This window comes from Calidris pugnax, unplaced genomic scaffold (genome assembly GCF_001431845.1).
Source record: "Calidris pugnax isolate Ruff unplaced genomic scaffold, ASM143184v1 scaffold69, whole genome shotgun sequence".
Taxonomy (NCBI): domain Eukaryota; kingdom Metazoa; phylum Chordata; class Aves; order Charadriiformes; family Scolopacidae; genus Calidris; species Calidris pugnax.
The window spans coordinates 750,773-769,039 of NW_015090859.1; the positions used below are offsets into that span (position 1 = coordinate 750,773).

The 18,267-nt window shown below is 42.9% G+C and overlaps 1 protein-coding gene across 1 annotated transcript in view; it reads left to right on the top strand.

Annotated features, from left to right (window-relative positions):
* Positions 1 to 60: 60 nt before the first annotated feature.
* GAS6 (growth arrest specific 6) overlaps positions 61 to 18,267 on the top strand; it is a 40,670-nt gene continuing 22,463 nt past the window's right edge. The window contains exons 1-3 of the mRNA XM_014944080.1: positions 61 to 327; positions 15,643 to 15,667; positions 16,474 to 16,536. Of these exons, the coding sequence (XP_014799566.1) occupies positions 61 to 327; positions 15,643 to 15,667; positions 16,474 to 16,536 (355 nt within the window). The remainder of the gene's footprint in view (positions 328 to 15,642; positions 15,668 to 16,473; positions 16,537 to 18,267) is intronic.

Below are 18,267 nucleotides of genomic sequence, written 5' to 3' on the forward strand. Positions count from 1 at the left end.
CCCGCGTCCCGGCCGGGCGGTTTGATGTGCGGGGTTGGGAGTAGGGAGCGGGCAGGAGGAATGAGCTGTTCACCGCTGCCTCCCCTTCCTCCTGCTCCTCTCCTCCTCCCCCTCCTCGCCACCCCCCCGACCCTCGCCCACCCGGCGACCGGTGGCCCAGCCGTGCTGCTGCGCGCCTCGGAGGCTTCCCAGTTCCTGCGGCAGAGGCAGCGGCGAGCCTACCAGATCTTCGAGGAGACCAAGCAAGGGCACCTGGAGAGGGAGTGCGTGGAGGAGCACTGCAGCAAGGAGGAGGCCCGGGAGGTCTTTGAGAACGACCCCGAGACGGTAAGGGCGCAGAAGGCTTGGGTGGGTTGTCCGGTTCTGCTCTCCCCCCCCTCCCTCCATCCATCCGCAGCTGGGTTCCAGCTGCCTGCACAGCTGGGGAAGCCGCTGGGAGGAGGAGGAGGAGGAGGAGGAACCAGAACCATGAGGTTGAATGACTGGGAGCCACACAGGGTAACCAGCACTCAGCCTGCACAAGGGCTGTGTCAGTGCTGGCCAGTTACCAATGTCACCGTGAGGATGGGCTGGGTGAGGAGGGTCTGGGTGAGGAGGGTCTGGGTGAGGACGGGCTGGGTGAGGATGGTCTGGGTGAGGAGGGTCTGGGTGAGGATGGTCTGGGTGAGTGGCTGCAAGCCATGAAGCAAGACCAGTGCGACATAATGCTACGGCTTCTTTGTCTGGACACCTCACCACCCCTCCTTCCTTCAGTTTCCCATCCCAGCTGGATTTGTAATCCCTTAATGCCGTGCCGTATGTCTGAATAGGGGGTTCGTGGCAGAAGTATGTCACAAACGCACTTTAATCCTTTTGGGCCGTGTTCGGCTTGGTCAGCATTTTGGAATCAGTAGGTTCAGTACCTGTCACTACGACAGTCCGAGAGCATGCGGATGGGAACGTGGTACTGCTGCACTTCTAACACTAAGCGTGGATTCACACAGTTACAGCCCACACACCACACGTGGAGCTGACTTTTCCAGTCTTCTCAAGGCTGACTCTCACTCCAGTCTTCTTCTCACTTTGGCCAGCATGTGGATGCAGTTGTGTTGCTTTACTAAGCTTGGCTTACTCTTCCAGTTACTTTACACCTCCTCTCCACGCTGTTTTGGATAGGCTGTTCCCATTGCAGAGATTATCTGGCAGTGATTTAGCAGTGGGAAGTGGATTTTCGTGGTGTCCAACTGAAGCTTGATACTGCACAGCGTGTTCCTGTTAATGGTATGATGCTCTAGGGAGAAGATAGGACAGAGAGAGAGAGAGAGAGTGTGTATGTGTGCACACAGAGACACACACACACCACAGGCAAGGGAGGGACCCATCTGAGGAGATGTTTTATGCTTCAGTGGGACAAGCCTTGACATGTGTGCTTCGTTAGCAGGCTCCGTGCTGGGTTGTCACAAGGCAGTAGTAAGTATGGCAAAAACATTGTGATGCTGGCTTTTCTTATTGACAATCTTTAATTCAGAGCTTAATATGGAGCACTTGCCCATGCGGTGTTTAACAGGACACCTCTTACATGTATAGGTGTAGTCACATCTGCACGCAGCAGTGTTTGCTTCTGAGCTAATACAGAGTATAGATAATGTGGTGAGAATGGCTGGCACAACTATTCCCATATTCATGTTCAATAACATAACTTTAAGCTCAGTATAAATATCCACCACATAGCAGGGAATGGAGGAAAAAATATCCCAAATGCGATTTTGTAGCATTCTGGCAAAAAGGTGATCTGAGGTCACCGGTTTTGCTAACTGGCTTCTGGCCAAGAAAGTAGCCCAAGGCAATGTATTGATAGATCAGTTTAGAGGGTGGTAGAATGTGTAAATGTGTCAGGAGTTTTTAACAATCTTTGGTGCTTATTTTGTATATTGGAAAAAATATACAGTCCTCCTACTTTAATGAGAATAGTAAAATCATTTTGGTTAAAAATATTTTCCTGTGTAATATAAATTCTCTGAAATCCAGTCATGCCATTCAAGCATGTTTTGCAGGAGAAAACAAACTTTCTGTTATTGCAAATGATTTTGATTTTTTTGGTGCACGTCCTTCGTTACTGCTGCTAGGTCTTTCTCTAATTCTGAAAACCTCCAAAGAAAGATCATTAAGGCTAGATGAGCTTCTAGTGTCTGTCCCCCTTGCTTGTTTTACATGCGCTTCTACACCAAAGTACTGTATTTTATAGCACTTTTAGGTCTGCAGTGACCTGCCTTTTCTGAGACACAAACTCACAAACCTCCCAAGAGCTATGAACTTGCTTTTTACATGCAGCATATCATAGAATCATAGAACGGTCAGAGTTGGAAGAGACCTCAAAGATCATGGAGTTCCAAGCCCCCTGCCATGGTCAGGAACACCTCCCACCACAGCAGGTTGCTCAAAGCCCCATCCATACCCTGCTCCTTGCTGTTACTCTGCTTCAGTTTGACTGGGAAGTGAACGTGCCACCGCCTGTCAGGGGGATTTATGGCCCTTCCTATCCATTTTGCAATCAGCGTGTGACACGAAGGCAGCAGCTGCTGTTCAGTAGCAGTTTCCTAATGCATGGTGGCAGAGGTCATGCGTACGGGCTGTCATTACTTTACACATCAGAAGCCTTCAGTGCTTCGTATGGCACAGGTGACTGCTCCTCCGGCAGAATCTGTGGGTTTGATGGACAGAGTATCGATACGCATCTGAGGCAGTGGAAGGGTTTCTTAAATGCTAGGAAGTGGTCATGCTGTCATTTCACTGATGCTGCCTCGTACGCCCTGTTCCTGGGGAGTGACAGGAGAAGGACACTAGCTGAGACAGGCTTGACTCAGGAAAGGTAAGAACTGCTGATAAATGGCACCTAGCAGTTTGGAGAATTACAGTAATTGCAGCCACGCTTCAGCATATTGTCAGGCTGCAGCTGGACCGTGATGGTAACATGAGGACTTTTCATTGACTGGGGAAACATACAGATTGCTGTTGACAGCTGGTGAGCCCTTTCAGTTGAAGAAGGCTGGCATTTTTGTCTCTGCCTGCTGAATCTGGTCACAGAGGTGAACTACTTGGGTCCTAACAGAAAGAAACAGCCTGCGCTGAGCCCTGTGACCAGCCTTGTAGCAGGCAAGCCTTTGGGAACACATCGGTGCGCTGCTCACCTGTGCTGTTTCATCTCCCAGATTTTATGCTTTAAAGCACCAGATGAGCATGAAGGTAGGCATTTGGCTGTTTACTGTCCCATGGGAACGATGGTCTTGGTTACCTGGAGTATTGTGTACAGGTCTGGAGCCCTCAATATAAGAAGGACATGGACCTGATGGAGAGGGTCCAGAGGAGGGCCCCAAGGATGATCAGGGGGATGGAGCACCTCTGCTACGAGGACAGGCTGAGGGAGCTGGGGTTGTTCAGCCTGGAGAAGAGGAGGCTCCGGGGAGACCTAATAGCAGCCTGCCAGTACCTGAAGGGAGCCTACAGGAAGGCTGGGGAGAACCTGTTTAGAAAGGCCTGCGGTGACAGGACGAGGGGAAACGGCTTCAAGCTGGAGGGGAACAGATTTAGATTGGAGATTAGAAGGGGGTTCTTCACTGTGAGGGTGGTGGAGCACTGGAACAGGTTGCCCAGGGAGGTGGTTGAGGCCCCTTCCCTGGAGATATTCAAGGAGAGGCTCGACGAGGCCCTGGGCAACCTGGTCTAGTTGGGGGTGTCCCTGCTGACTGCGGGGAGGTGGGACTAGATGACCTTTGGAGGTCCCTTCCGGCCTGGACCATTCTATGATTCTATGATTCTTGCAGCTTTGACAGCTGAGGGTTAGTTTAAGATTAGTTAGTAGCTCGCTGCTTCTGTTCGACCTCAAGAAAGGCTTGTGATGTGAGCACAAACGTGTTGTCTCTCTTCCCTGTCCTTCCCATCAAAGGACAATGAAATGCATGAGTCTTCCTTACAAACTTTGCCATTTTTAGCTCTCCTATGGTTGCGTGAAGAGAATTTCAAGACCTAATTTCCAGACCTGTGACTTAAAGGTGTGATATGAGATCGTATTAACCAGTTCAGTCAGACAGCACCAGAAGTTGAGGTAAGACGAAGCAGGGCTGTAGCGTAGCTTGCATGATGCTTCCTGGGTTAAACCCCACTTTGACCCAGCCAATTATAACATCTAGCCTAGAATAACGTTTTATGGAAAGATACTTACTGAAGCCATGTACACCAGTACACCAACAAATAGAAATGAGATGCCATTTACCTATCCCAGGGCACCCTTTTTCCTTGCCTTCCATGGCTTCAGTGATGAGCTTTCCAAAGGAACATCTGCAAGCCATCAGCAGAAGATACACATTCTCTGAAACCTGGATGCGGGTGTTACCACATGTGTGATTGCTTACATCAGCTGCTAAGAATAGTGTATTAGGCGGGGCTAAATAGCCATTCATTTGCAGGCCAGTGCAGCTTTTGTCTTTCATGTTACGGAAAATATAAATATCAGCTTGCCCAGACTGGAGGAAGGAAGATCAATTGAAACATTTTTAGATTTTTTTTTTGGAGGCAGAACAAAGCTCAGTCTGTGCCATTTGTGTGACTATACATGGTAAAAACAAGTGTAAGCCTAGGTTAATGAGTCCTGCAGCCTATCCTTTTTTTATGAAGCTAATTATATTATCATTAGATATTATTGCAGAATTTTGGGGTGGTTCCTGTTTTATAATTCATTTATGCTAGAGGTACCAAACGGAAAAATGAAAAGATAATATTGGGAGGAAAAAATAAGGATGGAAAACATGTTCATGGGAGGTATGAGGACTGTTTCTAAATGCGATCTATTAAAAAGATAGGCTAGGTGTGATAGATAGGATGAAGTTGCAAAATATCTTGGATATAGAGATAAGAATGTTATCTTATTTAAAATGTTGACGAGCCTTATAAAAAGCAGAAATATTTGACTTTGGTATGCAGTCAAGGTATTACAGCTTGTTAACCAACTGATAAACTGCTCAGGAATTTGGTTGACCTGTTCTAAAAATGTGGTCATCCAAGCATGTAAAACACAGGGCAGAAGGGAGTGTAGTTGCTGTTGATCTTGGAAACCTTGGATTTCACTAAAGAATGAATTCAGCAAAAACGTGTCCTTGTGCAAGGCTTTTCTCTGTTTTGAGAGGCTCAGCACAGGGAAGGTGTTTGAATGCAGCCTCTTATCATTTGGTACTATAGTTTCTCAGTACAGCATCTGTCACTGCACATCTTGCTTACTGTTGTCACTCTTGAAGAATTGCTGGTCTTCCTACAGGTCAGCACTGAAATTGCCGTGCTAAATACTTTGAAGGCTGCTAGGCCCACCAGAAGCACTGACATAGGTCAGCTTGGCCACCTGTGTTTACTGTTTATGGAATTGTCCCTCAATAGAGCACCATGGAAAGCCAGCTGGTTTTCACATGTGTGCAGAATTAACATCTGATTCATAGGCATCCACATGAAAAGTTCTCTTGCTTTTTGAGGGACTTGCATCCAAACTCCTATTAAGATCTATGGCTTGTCAGATGATACACAAAACACTGGCAGAGGATCACAGAGTAACTCAGCCTGAAAGGGACTCAGGAGGTCCCTAGTCCACCCATCTAGTCCCATCTCCCACTCATGGCAAGGGCAGCCATGAGACTAGACCAGGTTTTTTGCGGCTTTTTGCAGTTGTGTCTTGAAAATTTCTCATCCTAGCAAAACATCCAGCAATGTCAGCATACTTTCTGCTAGGCTGGGTTTATTGAGAAGCTGAAATGCAGACGAAGCAATATATAGGGTGGGGTAATGGTCAGTTTGGTTGTGTTTCATAGTGTTACTGGGTCATTGGTTTTATTTCTTTATTTGTTCCATTATGTGACATGGTCATGATAACACAGATTAGCTGCTTGCGTGGACTAGAATCATCCTGACTTTATGCTGATCTGTTAGGAGGGGCGGTTGGCAGACAATATTTAGGTCTTATTTCTAAGAATAGCAAGGTAGATACATATTTGCAAATACTAATCAGAAAAGTATGAAGGCATGTAGGGGGAGGAGAGGAGCTAGTGGGAGAGTTAAGCAGTATAAAATTTCTTTGAGTAATTTAGTGAATGTTGTGTAGTCTAGACATGAAAAATACTGATACCATCTTTGAATAGTCATGTCATTATCCTTCTATAGAATATTCCTTTCTAGATCCAGGCAAAAATACCGATTTACTTGCTGTGAAAACTCTTCTTAATATTTGTTATGGCATTTTGGCAGAGTGTGGAGGAATGGCTGGTATAATTTTTTGTATCTCTTCTTGTTGGTGCAGAGTTTATCTGAGAGAGGGAAAGAGTTACCAGAGAGCTCTGTGCTGATGATTTAACCTCCTTGGACTTAGTATTTGGAAGGATGGATTCCCAGGAACAGTGGTACTTACTTAATAGATTCTGAGAAAGGCAATAAGAGGAGATGTAGGCTTTTGTCCAGGAATAGCTTGAAGGAGAAAAGAACCAAGTAGAAAAGTCTGAGTGCCCAGATATATGCCACACTGGTATCCCAGCTTTCTGCATGGATGAGATTGGGGTGAGCACCAGTTGGTCTCCCTTCCCTTTCATCCTTCTCCCTGTAGTTTCTCATAAAGAAAACACAGAATGGGAGAGTCGTACCAAACTCCAGTGGGACTAACTGATCTGGAAGGCAAGCAGATTGGGACTGTGGAGCAGTATGCATCTATCTTGGTGGTACAGACAGCATTTTTTTGTGGTGGTGGAGTTCAGTAGCAGGAAGGTGCCAAAAATACTCCTGTCTGCCTTAGAGGTTTTATTAGCTAGATGCTGCTTTATCAAAAGTTGTTGAGAAGGGTGAGCAAAGTTTGCTGTTGGTGGAAGCAGACACAGCTCCATCAACTCTGCTGGACTCATGCCGACCTGATCTTTATCTGTTTCCACTCGTGTGAGTTTAGCCCAAAAGTTCAGAGCAAACCTGGAAATACTGAAACACCACATCACAAAAGTACTACACGCCAAACCTGCTGTGCAGTGGGAGGGAAGGAACAAGAGGAAACAAAAGTGGTGAATATTACACTGGGGGGAGGGGGGCTGTCTGAAGTTAGGATGGAAAAAGACGCTAAGAATGGTAAATTGAAGGTTTAGGTCAAGAAGGAAGATAATGGAAAAAGCAGATAAAGTTATTAAGTCAGTTTTTTTAGAGGAATACAATAGGTTTTAATAAATATTTGAGAATGGAGAAAAAGCCAATTCAAAATGAAGAAAATTGTTTTGTGACTAAGGGGTCACTTAATTTTCTTTCTGAATTAAAGGAGGAGCAGCCTACTGGGAATTAATACAGAGTTTGTTAGTACAGCTGCAGGAGAAGCAGGTAAGAGAAACATTGAATCTGTATAAATTGGCAGTTGTAGTTCATGTGTGCTCCAAACTCTAAGTGAGCTTAATGAATTACAAGCAATTACTTTCCAGTGAGTATGAAGAACAAAAACAAAATCAGCATCTGATTTAGAAGAAACTGAGAATGGACATAGCAAAGGAGCTGCAGACAGCTCCACGGCTCTGAAGACTGTGAGACACAGAGCTGGGGTACGAAGAGGGGAAAACTTTGGGGCAGAGCAGTTGCTAAAGAAGCAAAAAAATACTCATTATCTCTTATTGCAGTCCCAGTTAAGTAATTCAGCAAGTGCTGCATCACTAAAACCACAGTGATATGAAAATAGAACCAGTGGAAAGCAGGGAAAGGGATTCTGCCAGTTTACTCCTCATCCACTCACACGATAATCTTTTCAGGCTTTGGTTTCACACGTGGCAGCTCAGCTGATCTAGCTGGAGTAAGCAACCCCCTTGCCTATTCTGTTCACACTGCCTGCACAGCAATTGGTGCAACTGCTTGGACTGATTTAAAGAACTGACCTAAAGCAAAGTGGTCTAGAAAGAAAAAATGATCATTTTGCAGCTGGATCAGTTCCCTGGTCCAGGTCACAATGCACCCTCACAAAGGGTTACACCAACACATTGCAAAAGACAGCGTAGATTTAGGATGGGAAGGCCAGGTGCCAGGGGAGAAGCAGAAAGGGTCAGCTCAGGCTGTTGTAGAAGTGAATGAATAACCAAGCCTTGGAGAATCTAACTGAGGTGTTTCAGCCGGTCTCCCTTCCGTATCTGTACCTTTACCACCGTTTTGTTATGACCTGCTGTTCCAGAGCCTCTCCACACATGCACGTGTCTGTGGGGAAGTTTCCTTATTTATTGTTTTCTTCCTGTTTCTTTGATCATCAGCAGTGGGACCCAGAGGAAGAGCAAAGCTGGAAAGTAAGGAGGATACCCAGGGAGGGGGGCAAGCGTTGGTGTTGTCTTCACTCTGCACACCTGCCAGGACAGAAGGGTGCATAAATGAAGAGGTAAAAGGAGAACGGGTCATGGTTGCACTGAACAAAATCACGTGCATCTGGAGAGCTACCACACTTGGCCAACTCCTGGAACAGGGAGTCCTAGTTCAAATCCAGAAAACGTTTAGGACAGGAACAAAAAAGCAAAAGTTACTTAGTTATTAAAATAATGAGCAGGGAAGTATGAGAACAGATTTTCTCACAAAGGCCAAGCGTTGTCTCAGATGTCACTTCCTCACTTGCCGGTTCCCTCTCAGGCCAAATCCAGCGATGCCTTAAAGTGGCTGTTTCTGTGAGTTGCAACCTCTGCAGGTAAGCAAAACCCTAAGAAACAGTATCATAAGATTACAGGAAGGGGAAACATACAGTATTACATCATTTCAGTGGATAAAATATTACAAAGCCTGTAAGAGAGATCACACACATTTAAATCATGTTGGTTGCGATATATAATCTGTCCTATTTTAAATATGGCTTAAATAATTGAAGAGTAAGGACACGATACAGGACGTCGGAGATACCCTATAAAAGGGAGACAGCCTTTTACTTACACTAGGTGTTTTTTCAGATCCTGCCTTGCTAAATTTGACTGAAGACTCTCAGTGAGTGTGAGTTTAACCACATGTACAAATATTGTAACTATTGCAACAAGTAAGGATTCAAACAAGCAACACTGAGTGAAGATCTGCTGTCAAATTGGGATCTTCTGCACACTAGTACAGCTGGAGTGAAAGTAGCCTTTCAATCCTGAAGCAGTGGACTCTTTTCCAACTGCACGCTAATACAGCTGGAGGGAAAGTAGCCTTTCAATCCTGAAGCAGTGGAGGAAGACTCAAGGCATTTCTGATTGGGTTGTGTCAAGAATAACTTAAAAGCACACGCAAACAATTAATTGGAATCACTCTACAAATTATTTTTGTTAGAATATTTGGCCTGTGGCACCAGTTACATCCATTTCACACCGTTACTGTCCAATCAACCCCTACCTCAGGTCATATGCAGAAATCATTTCTCTGTCCCCCTTACATCTTCACAAATGTAAAGTATCTGTGTTTTGCTTGGTTGTGACATTCAGGAACTTTTTTTCTTCTTTACTTTCCTTTCATTACTTTTATTTTCCTGTAATTGTGCATTCTAATAATTGGTGGGTTTTTCCTCACTGCACAGCAACATCTTTTGCTGAAATGGCACCTCAGTAAGCTGTTGGGAAATAGCCCTCCCCCTCAGAAGAGGGTAAGGGAAGCTATGACAGTGGATGTTTTTTGTTTCCAGCCTTCTGGATTCTGCAGAGATGGCTGGTCTCTATGAAAAGGGGGATGCTGCAGAGGGTGGTTGTGAATACTTCTTGTTTGGAAAGATCAACAACTTAGTGGAAGGGGCAGTCACAGTCGTCATGCATGAGAATAGCTGGGATGGTGTGAAATGAACACTTTGCAAATAGACACAAAATCAAAAAGCTACCCTAAGCAGCTGTAACTTTGGTGAAAGCAGATTAGACTTGGAGACTACTTCTGGACTGTAACATGGCCTGCTTGCCTCTTTAAAATCTCACTTGCCAAATTCTAGAGAGAACTTCTCTTTGCTCATTGCATGAAGAATGCAGATCTCCCCAAAGCAAAATAGGAAGCAAACTAACCTGGCTGAGTGTGAGGTTCCTCAGAGTGAAAAGTAAAGCTTGCACAAGCAACATGCCATTGATTTGAGCCTAACTTCTATAACTATAGGTTCTACATGTTTAAAAGTCTGAATTGCAGGACTGTTTAATTACATTGTATGGGATGAAGGCCTAATCATTCAGCATGAGATTTGCTATGCCTCAAAAGCCTGGGGCCGAGTTTTAAAAAATGCAGAGAGCTCTTGAGCATTAATGACATTTGCATTCCCAGGTCATAACTGTTAAACAACTGTCGAACACTTAAGTTATATCCAGTTGTGGTTGGGAATGGCCATAGGGCAGGCCTGCAGTGTGGAAACATGAAGTACATTTATAAACGAGGAGGTCACGCCATGCCCAAGACAAACATTCAGTCTTGAAGGGAAGAGGAAAAGGGAGAGTCATTATATGGAAATGAGAAAAGGGCATAACGTGGGAGTTGTTGCTGTTCTCTCAGAGGTAACTAGGTAACTAAGAAAGTGTGTTTTAGAAATTACCATTGCTAACACAAGTCTGTGAGATCCTCCAGTGTTAGCAGTGCTGCAGTTGCAGAATCGCAGTATGACAGGGTGGCTGAGGTTGGCAGGCATCTCTGAAGGTCATCTGGTCCAACCTCCCTGCTCAAGCCCCTGCTCAAGCATGGCCACCGATGGCCAGTTGCACAGGACCACGAACTGTCTTTCTGTAAAGAGGATAAACTACTAAACCTGTCAGGTAAACTACATTTACCTGCTGCCACTACAGCTCAAACCTGATTTTGGTTAGACTCAGTGCTGATCAGTTTTACCTGACCTAGTACTCAAGCAAAACAAACAGAAGCACTTGGCAGGCCCTTTTGGCTGAGGTTTCCAGTGTTGCAAATTAACTTCAAGCAACAGTGAGAACATTTTCCTGGTGTAGACAGGGTCATTGTTATGATTTCACGAGGGCTATTTTTATACAGTGACTCACGTTAACGCCTGTTCTGATTTGGTGTTCTTCCATCTTCTCTAAAAATGCAGCGGGACTGATGCATACCCAGTGTAATTTCACTAACTTCTGGATTTTACCATTAAGGGACAGTTTGGCCATAGAGTTGAAAATAGATGGTGACCCTGCTCACATTGTAAGTTTCCTTTGGCAGGGAAGCTGACGTAGGTACTTCTCCCCTTTGACTCCACAACCCTGCTATGAATTCTTACCTTCTCCTTAGTTGTTTCAATGCAGGGTATTGCAGGGACGACTCCACAGAAACTGTTCTTAACTATTTCACTGCAACCATTAACATTTGGAAGAAAAAACAAATATAAAAAAGAACAACCTGGAGGGGGTTTTCAGGAGGTTGTTTGGGTTGGGTTTTTTGAGGACACTAAAATTTACGCTCTCTTTTCTTGTTAGATAATCCACAGTGAGTGTTATAGTGGCTGTGTTATAGGGTAGGAATAAGCTCTGGATGTAGGTGGGAGAAGAACTTCTTAGCCCAATGAAAAAGTGTTTGGTGTTACTGTACCCTGAAATAAAAGCATTCTTGCACTACTTAGGTCTTGCACTACTGTTGTGGACACCAATGGTTGTGTTCAATGCATCAAAAGACTTGTTCCTAGCATGCACATGCGTTCATGTGGAAGAGGTAGGCACTGTAGAGCTTAAATCTTTTCTGTTAAAGCACAGCTCTGTCTCCTGGACAGCAAGGGAAAGGTCTCTGGAACTGAGCTGGAGGGACTGGCCTCATGCCATACTTTCCACTTCACTGAAAGGTCAGAGACTTGTAGATGTGAAGCACTTCTCAGTCTATTTCTCCTTCTTTACCTGAGATCTCTGCTGAGCTGTACTTCTGGTGGCACATGGCACATGGTGTGTAACTCATGCTCCATGCAGGTCTGCAGGCTGTGGGTGTCCTGATGCCAGGCCCTTGATGATTGAAGCTTCTGGTGTCCCAGTTGTACTGGCTGATTGGTGGGAACCAGACAGACAGAAAGCATGTTGGGTCAAAAGAAACAGGGGTGGAAATACATTAAGATTTTCTTGGTAGGAGCAGGCACAGAGATTGGAATTGTTGCAACTACATTTGTGAAGGTTGGTCTCTTGTGGAGATTGATATTTCTGCAAGGTATTGTCTTCCTTTTGCATACTCTGGGACATGACTACTAGACAGATGGATTAGAAAGCTTGGTGAAGTCAGTGTCTGTATAACAGATTATCCAAAGGATGTTTATGTGCAATATGCATTTGTTTCTAGCTTTTTATTTAGAAAAGCCTGCTTTTATTTTCAGCAGTAATTAGGAAAGCAAATACAAAGGGGAAAGGCTGACAACATTCTAATGTTGACTTCCTTTACTGGAGTCCAAGCTGAAAATTTAACACTTACTATAATTCTGTGATGAGTTTTGCTACCACAGTGGTCATGGTTAAATAATCCCCTGCATTTTGATCCTGTGAATACCAGGTGGCTTTGTGGATGGTGAGGTGTTTGGTGAGCCTGAAATTGAAGGTATGGTGAAAGTGAATGAGAAATCAGCAAAGTAGTAACAGAGAATCTTTGCTAACTCCTTGTTAGCAAGTCTCAAAGCACTTCCCTTGGCATTTTTGTTGGATCTTGAAAATACAATTGAAGACTTCTGGTGAAGGGAAGATGAGTCTCAGATTTTTAACAGGAACTTTACTTTGTCTGGGGTTTTGATCTTTTCTGACATCTTTGGGTCATTAAGACTTAGTGATGCACAGAAGACTGAAAAGGTGTTGTGGAGAGTTGAGCTCTCACACACAAGAAATAATGCATGCCTGGCTATCTTTCTGTGTAGCTTAGCCACAACTTGCATGTTTAAGTGGAAAAACCTCCCATCAGTCTTTTCTGAAAAGGAACTCCTACTTTCAGTTAAAGCAAGTTCCTTTTCTCAAAGTGGAAGATCATTTGTCCTTCATTCTTGATTAATCTTTTGGCAGAATGGAAATACATTGTCATTGTATTTCTAGAAGCCAGTTGTAAGGAAAATTGATTACAGAGAAAAATTAAAAGTTAATCATACAAGCATGAGTAATGTTCGAACCTGAAATCATGTTGCTTTATTTTGAAATGGTATCATCAGTAGGTCCTCTAGACCTGGAGAAGTGATACTGATCAGCAAGGAGTTTTGTATAATGTAAGTACATGAGGAATATAGGTAAAGAAGAGTTACATTTCTATGATAGCCTCCTGTTAAAATCACTTACCTCTGTTGTGTATCTCATGAAATGAAGCTTGTGGTGGTGCAGTGCCTTGGAGTTTCACTCCTCTGCTTTTCAACGGGCATTGAATCAATATACAGTCAGTTTGCATTGTGATGGTTATTTGTGTGATGAAAATAGCTAGTTGCCTTAATCTTTCATTCAAAAGTAAACCCTAGACAACTTTTCTAGCATGCAACTCATTCATCAGAGGTCAAGGAGAAAATGAGGTTTTATGCCTTTGCCATCACTGATTGGAGCAACTAGGCTGGTGGCCATGAATATGAAAGTTGCTATTTCTTGTCCTGTGAGTGCAGAAGAAGTTGTTCTTGCCAGTGTCTGAATTATCCTGTTGGTGGTTAAACACATCTGCACATTCTTGTGGCGGATATTGAATAAAGGGGAAATAATGAAAAAGATGTTTGGAATATTTCATCACATGCTGCTATCTTTTTCTCGAGTGCTGGCAGAAGTTCAGTTTGTGGTTGTAGCACAGCTGGACACTCATCTGAATACTTAGACTGTTTATATTTAGTTTTATTTTGACTGTATTTTTTGACTTATTTTTTCCAAAACTAGACCTTAAAAAAAAAAAAAGAAGAGGGAGAAGGGACTGTAGTGAGTTCTGAGCTGCTGAGCTCCTCACTTACTTTGTTAACCCCAAAAGATATTACAAAGCTCAACCCCAAAAGATGCCAAGCCTATTACCCTCAGCTCAGAATTGAAAATCAGAGTAAGTTTAAGCTACTTCTTCCTCTTTATTGACGCTTTCATGATTTAGGTTGAATATTTCCACAGTGCATTTCAGTAAGTAGAGCATATTTGCGAGAAGTGATTGATTTTTCTGCAGGATGACAACCATGCAAAACTTTTAGTTTATATGACCTTGTCAACCAATTGATTGTATTAGGCAGTCCAAGTCAAATTGAATCATGGTGTGTGCCTGTCTCTGTTGTATGTACATGTCTGTATATGCATGAGCTTATTCCACATGCGTAGTAAGAGGAGAAAATAGAATAGTTTCTAATCTTGCACCAAGATGGACCAAATTTTAATTTTGTAGAATACAGGATATTTACTGTCCCCATCTCACTGCAGATGTGTTATATGAAAACTGCTTATGTTGCATGAAAGAGAATTAGACTATGCATACGCTTTCATAATTAGCTGGTTTATTTTAATAAATTGTTAAAATAATTTATTTTAACAAAAAAATTAAGCACTGATACAATCCGCAAGTTTTCCCTCATTGCACACCCCAGTTACAATTTTGACAGCACTTGAGCTAGTGACTTACACGTTATGAAATCCAGTATGAAGTGAAGTTGGAAAAAGTGCTTTTTCCTGGCCATGAATTTTTGCATTTTTTAAAGAATGTGGCTTAATGATCAGCTTAGGCCAATCTGTATTTTCCTGCTGTTTCTCTGTGTTGCTGCAAGCAATTATGTGACTGGCAAGGCCTCCTCAGGCTGATTATTTTTCTGACATGCATCACATCAGCAGACTGCTACTCTTGCTGTGTGCCTACACTTTGTTGATACATGGTAGGGAATAGTAACACGTGGTTGTGTACCATGAGAAGAGTGGGAATGCCTTTTAGGTCAATGACTTGACCCCTTGCTTGTAAACTTTCCTCATTCCTTTCTTTGCGTTGGCAGTCTCCCTGATGTGATGGAGTGGGTGATATGCCAATGGGTGCTGGTAAGTTGTCGGGTGGTATCCTTTTATTTTAGTGGTCATGGTGTTAGGATGCTGCCCGTGTCCTGCATCATCAGAGAGCCTCTGAGGAGGCACTGAGTGACTAAATGTTTCTATACTTTCCCTTTGGGGTTTTGTCCCTAGATTTTCTCTTCCTTCCCCTACCTCATGCCACCATCAGCACCTTTACCTCTTGGGTAGTGGGTAAGTGGCTTCACACTCAGCCACTGCCACTTACCAGGTCAGCTGTCAGCAAAAAACACCTTGAGACTGGAGCTAACCTTTCTTTCCTTTTCAAAACACAAAATGCACATACGATACTGTGCTGCTTCCGGCTCTGAATGAAAAGAAGTGAGGATCGTAGAATCATAGAATGGTTAGAGTTGGAAGGTGATTGAGTTCCAACCCCCCTGCCATGGGCAGGGACACCTCCCACCAGACCAGGTTGCTCAGAGCCCCATCCAGCCTGGTCTTGAACACCTCCAGGGATGGGGCATCCACAACTTCTCTGGGCAACCTGTTCCAGTGTCTCACCACCTTCACAGGAAAGAATTTCTTCCTAATACCTAATCTAAATCTCCCCTCTTTCAGTTTAAAACTGATGTTGGTGTTTGGACCTTGTTAAACAACTGCCATGCAAGACCATCAAACAGCAGCTCTTAAACAGTTTGACAATAGAAGCAAATACTGTTCAATAAATCTTTGCTTTTTTTTTTCCCTCCTACAGGAGTATTTTTACCCGAAATACTTGGGTGAGTTGCAGCTTTTTCTTTCACTTTGTGGCAGTGCTGGTGTGTGGTGCCTGACACTGGAGCTTGTCACAGCTGAAGTCTCTGCTGAGGAAAGTGATGAAAGTCTGATTGCAGTAAACATGCATTTTTAAATTTTAAGATAGACTGTACATTCCTTATGTGATTTTAAGGCATGTCTTTTACTTGTGTATAGATTTGCATACAGACATCCTTTATGTGTTTTCTGCATGTTAAAATATTGATGTTGCATTTATATCTGTAGCTTGCATCATTAGTAAATAATTTGAAGTCTTCTACCCTTTCCCCTTTTTAATTAACTTAGCTATTAACTAGTCTCCTTATTAAAAAAAAAAAAAGTGTCTTTACTGATTGAACCACTGGCTTATCCTATTGACTGTATAGTAGCCATGGCATCATATTGTTCTCTATTTGTGTTTAATATGTAGTACTTAAGATTGCAGATGCCAACAGTTTGAGAAAATTCCATGTGCTTTTAAGATTTTTTTTAAAGAGATTTAGTAGGTTAAATTTCAGTAGCTACTAACATGCTTTTAGAATCATAGTAGCATCTGGTTAAGTGATCATCCTCTTCAGATAGCCATATAACTCTAGTGTACATCAGAGCTAAAAAATTTTAATGAACTGAAGAATTTGAAGGCATCTGGGAGATTATAATATTGCATAAATTTTGCATCCACCCTCTAAATACTTGCTTAATGTACCAGCAGGATAGGTATCATTTACATGCTTTGAACAGCTGCCATGTCATCATTATAATAATGACAATTTCATTTTCTGTTCTTCAGCTTGTATTCAGAAATATGGGTCACCGTATACAAGGAGTCCAGATTTCCTTACATGCGTTCATAGTAAGCATTTTTGGTTTGTATATTGTAGTTACATGTTCACTCATGTTACCTGAGGGAGTAGAACCAGCTCAGCCATCTCCATTTTTATTATTATTTTAGTACTGGGCTTCCTATTCGCTAGGCTTGAGGCTCCATATCGCTTGTCCTAAGCAGCAAAACAAAACCTTTTCCCTTTTATCATCTATTGCCACCTTGCTGACATCTTTTGGTGCTTTGATGCGAGACGTTTCTTTCCCAACAGTTTCCCAAGGTCTGAATAGTCTGAGAAGCAAGAGGGATGAGAAATAGGATTTAGCAGAAGGTTGTACGCTATGCTTGGTCGTTCATTTTCTTTTCTTTTTTTTTTTTTTGAATGCTAACTTTGGCTCATCCCTGTTAAGGAACCTTAAAAAACCTTGAAATCACAATCAGGCTTGTGTCAGGCTTCTGACAGCTTTGCCTAAGGAGATCAGTTTCACATGTCATGTGACTGTGTCATCTGACAGTCCTTTAAAAATTCAAATCAATTTGGAAGTCAAACTGATATCTGTGTAGAAGGGGAAGGGGTGTTTGTTCATCACTAACACAAAAGATCAGAATTTAATTAACTCTTCTAAGACCTTTCCACTTAGTAGTGTTAAAGATATAAAGCTGCATAAATATTCTAAATATGTTCTGGGAGCAGATCAGTTCAAATGGAGAGAAAATCACCTGTATGGATATTTATTGTCATTTTTACACCTGTGGTTCAATCTCTTACTGTGATCAAGTTTGATTAATCACTTGTTCACACTAGGGCTACCAAAGCACTGAACTTAGTCAAGCTTTCATGTTTATAAACTGCGTTACAACAACCTATTTTGAAGAGTGAATTCCAAGGTTAATGTGGTGTGTTGAGACCTGTCTTGATATAATGGAGCAGTATGAGTTGCAGTTGTGAGGGTCTTCTGAACTGGGAACTCTTGGATCTGTGGTACCTGCATCAGCTGTGGTATGCAGCCATAGTGGGACATGAGGCTGAAGGCTTCCTTTTGCTCACGTGTGTTGATTACAAAGAGGCAGAAAAATAGAGGTATCAACTGGAAACACTTGTTCCAAACAGCTAATAGTGTTTTAGAAATGCAAGTCTAAAGGGGTAGGAATGAAAAAATCTGAAAAAATAAAAGCTGAATAATTGTTTTTAGGGATTTTTGCCCGTTGCAGATGCAGTGGTTTGGAAAATAAATGATAATATTTTCCCCCATTAAAATATTAAAGTATTTTTAAATGGCTGAGTTTTGGCTGGCCATTGTCAATTCACAGGAGATGTAACGGAGAAGGAGCCTGAAACGCGCTTGGAAGAATGACAGGCATTGTGCTTGGCCAATTTCAGTGTGCCTCTAAATTTTTCACAGATGCTGCCAAAAGACTGTGTAGCTCTGTGGGGTTGTGCCTGCAAGACACATTTAAATTTTGTTTCTTAGCAGTCTTTCTCCTCTCAAAACGAGGTACTGGAAGAGTCTTCTAATCTGGCATTCAAAGACATTGAACAACCGAAGGGCTGGAGGGTGATTAACTAGACTAGTTTATACTAGAAATAAAAAGGTACAGATTTTAACTGTGACAGTGATTAGACAGCTAAGCAGAGTATTTGAGGAGCCTCAGTTTCATAAGATCTTTGCATAAGGGTTACAGGTAGGATTCAGCTCCAGATTCAGAGAGCTGGGTGCAGATGTTTCCACACAGGTGCCTAGATGGGATTCCTGGGATGGG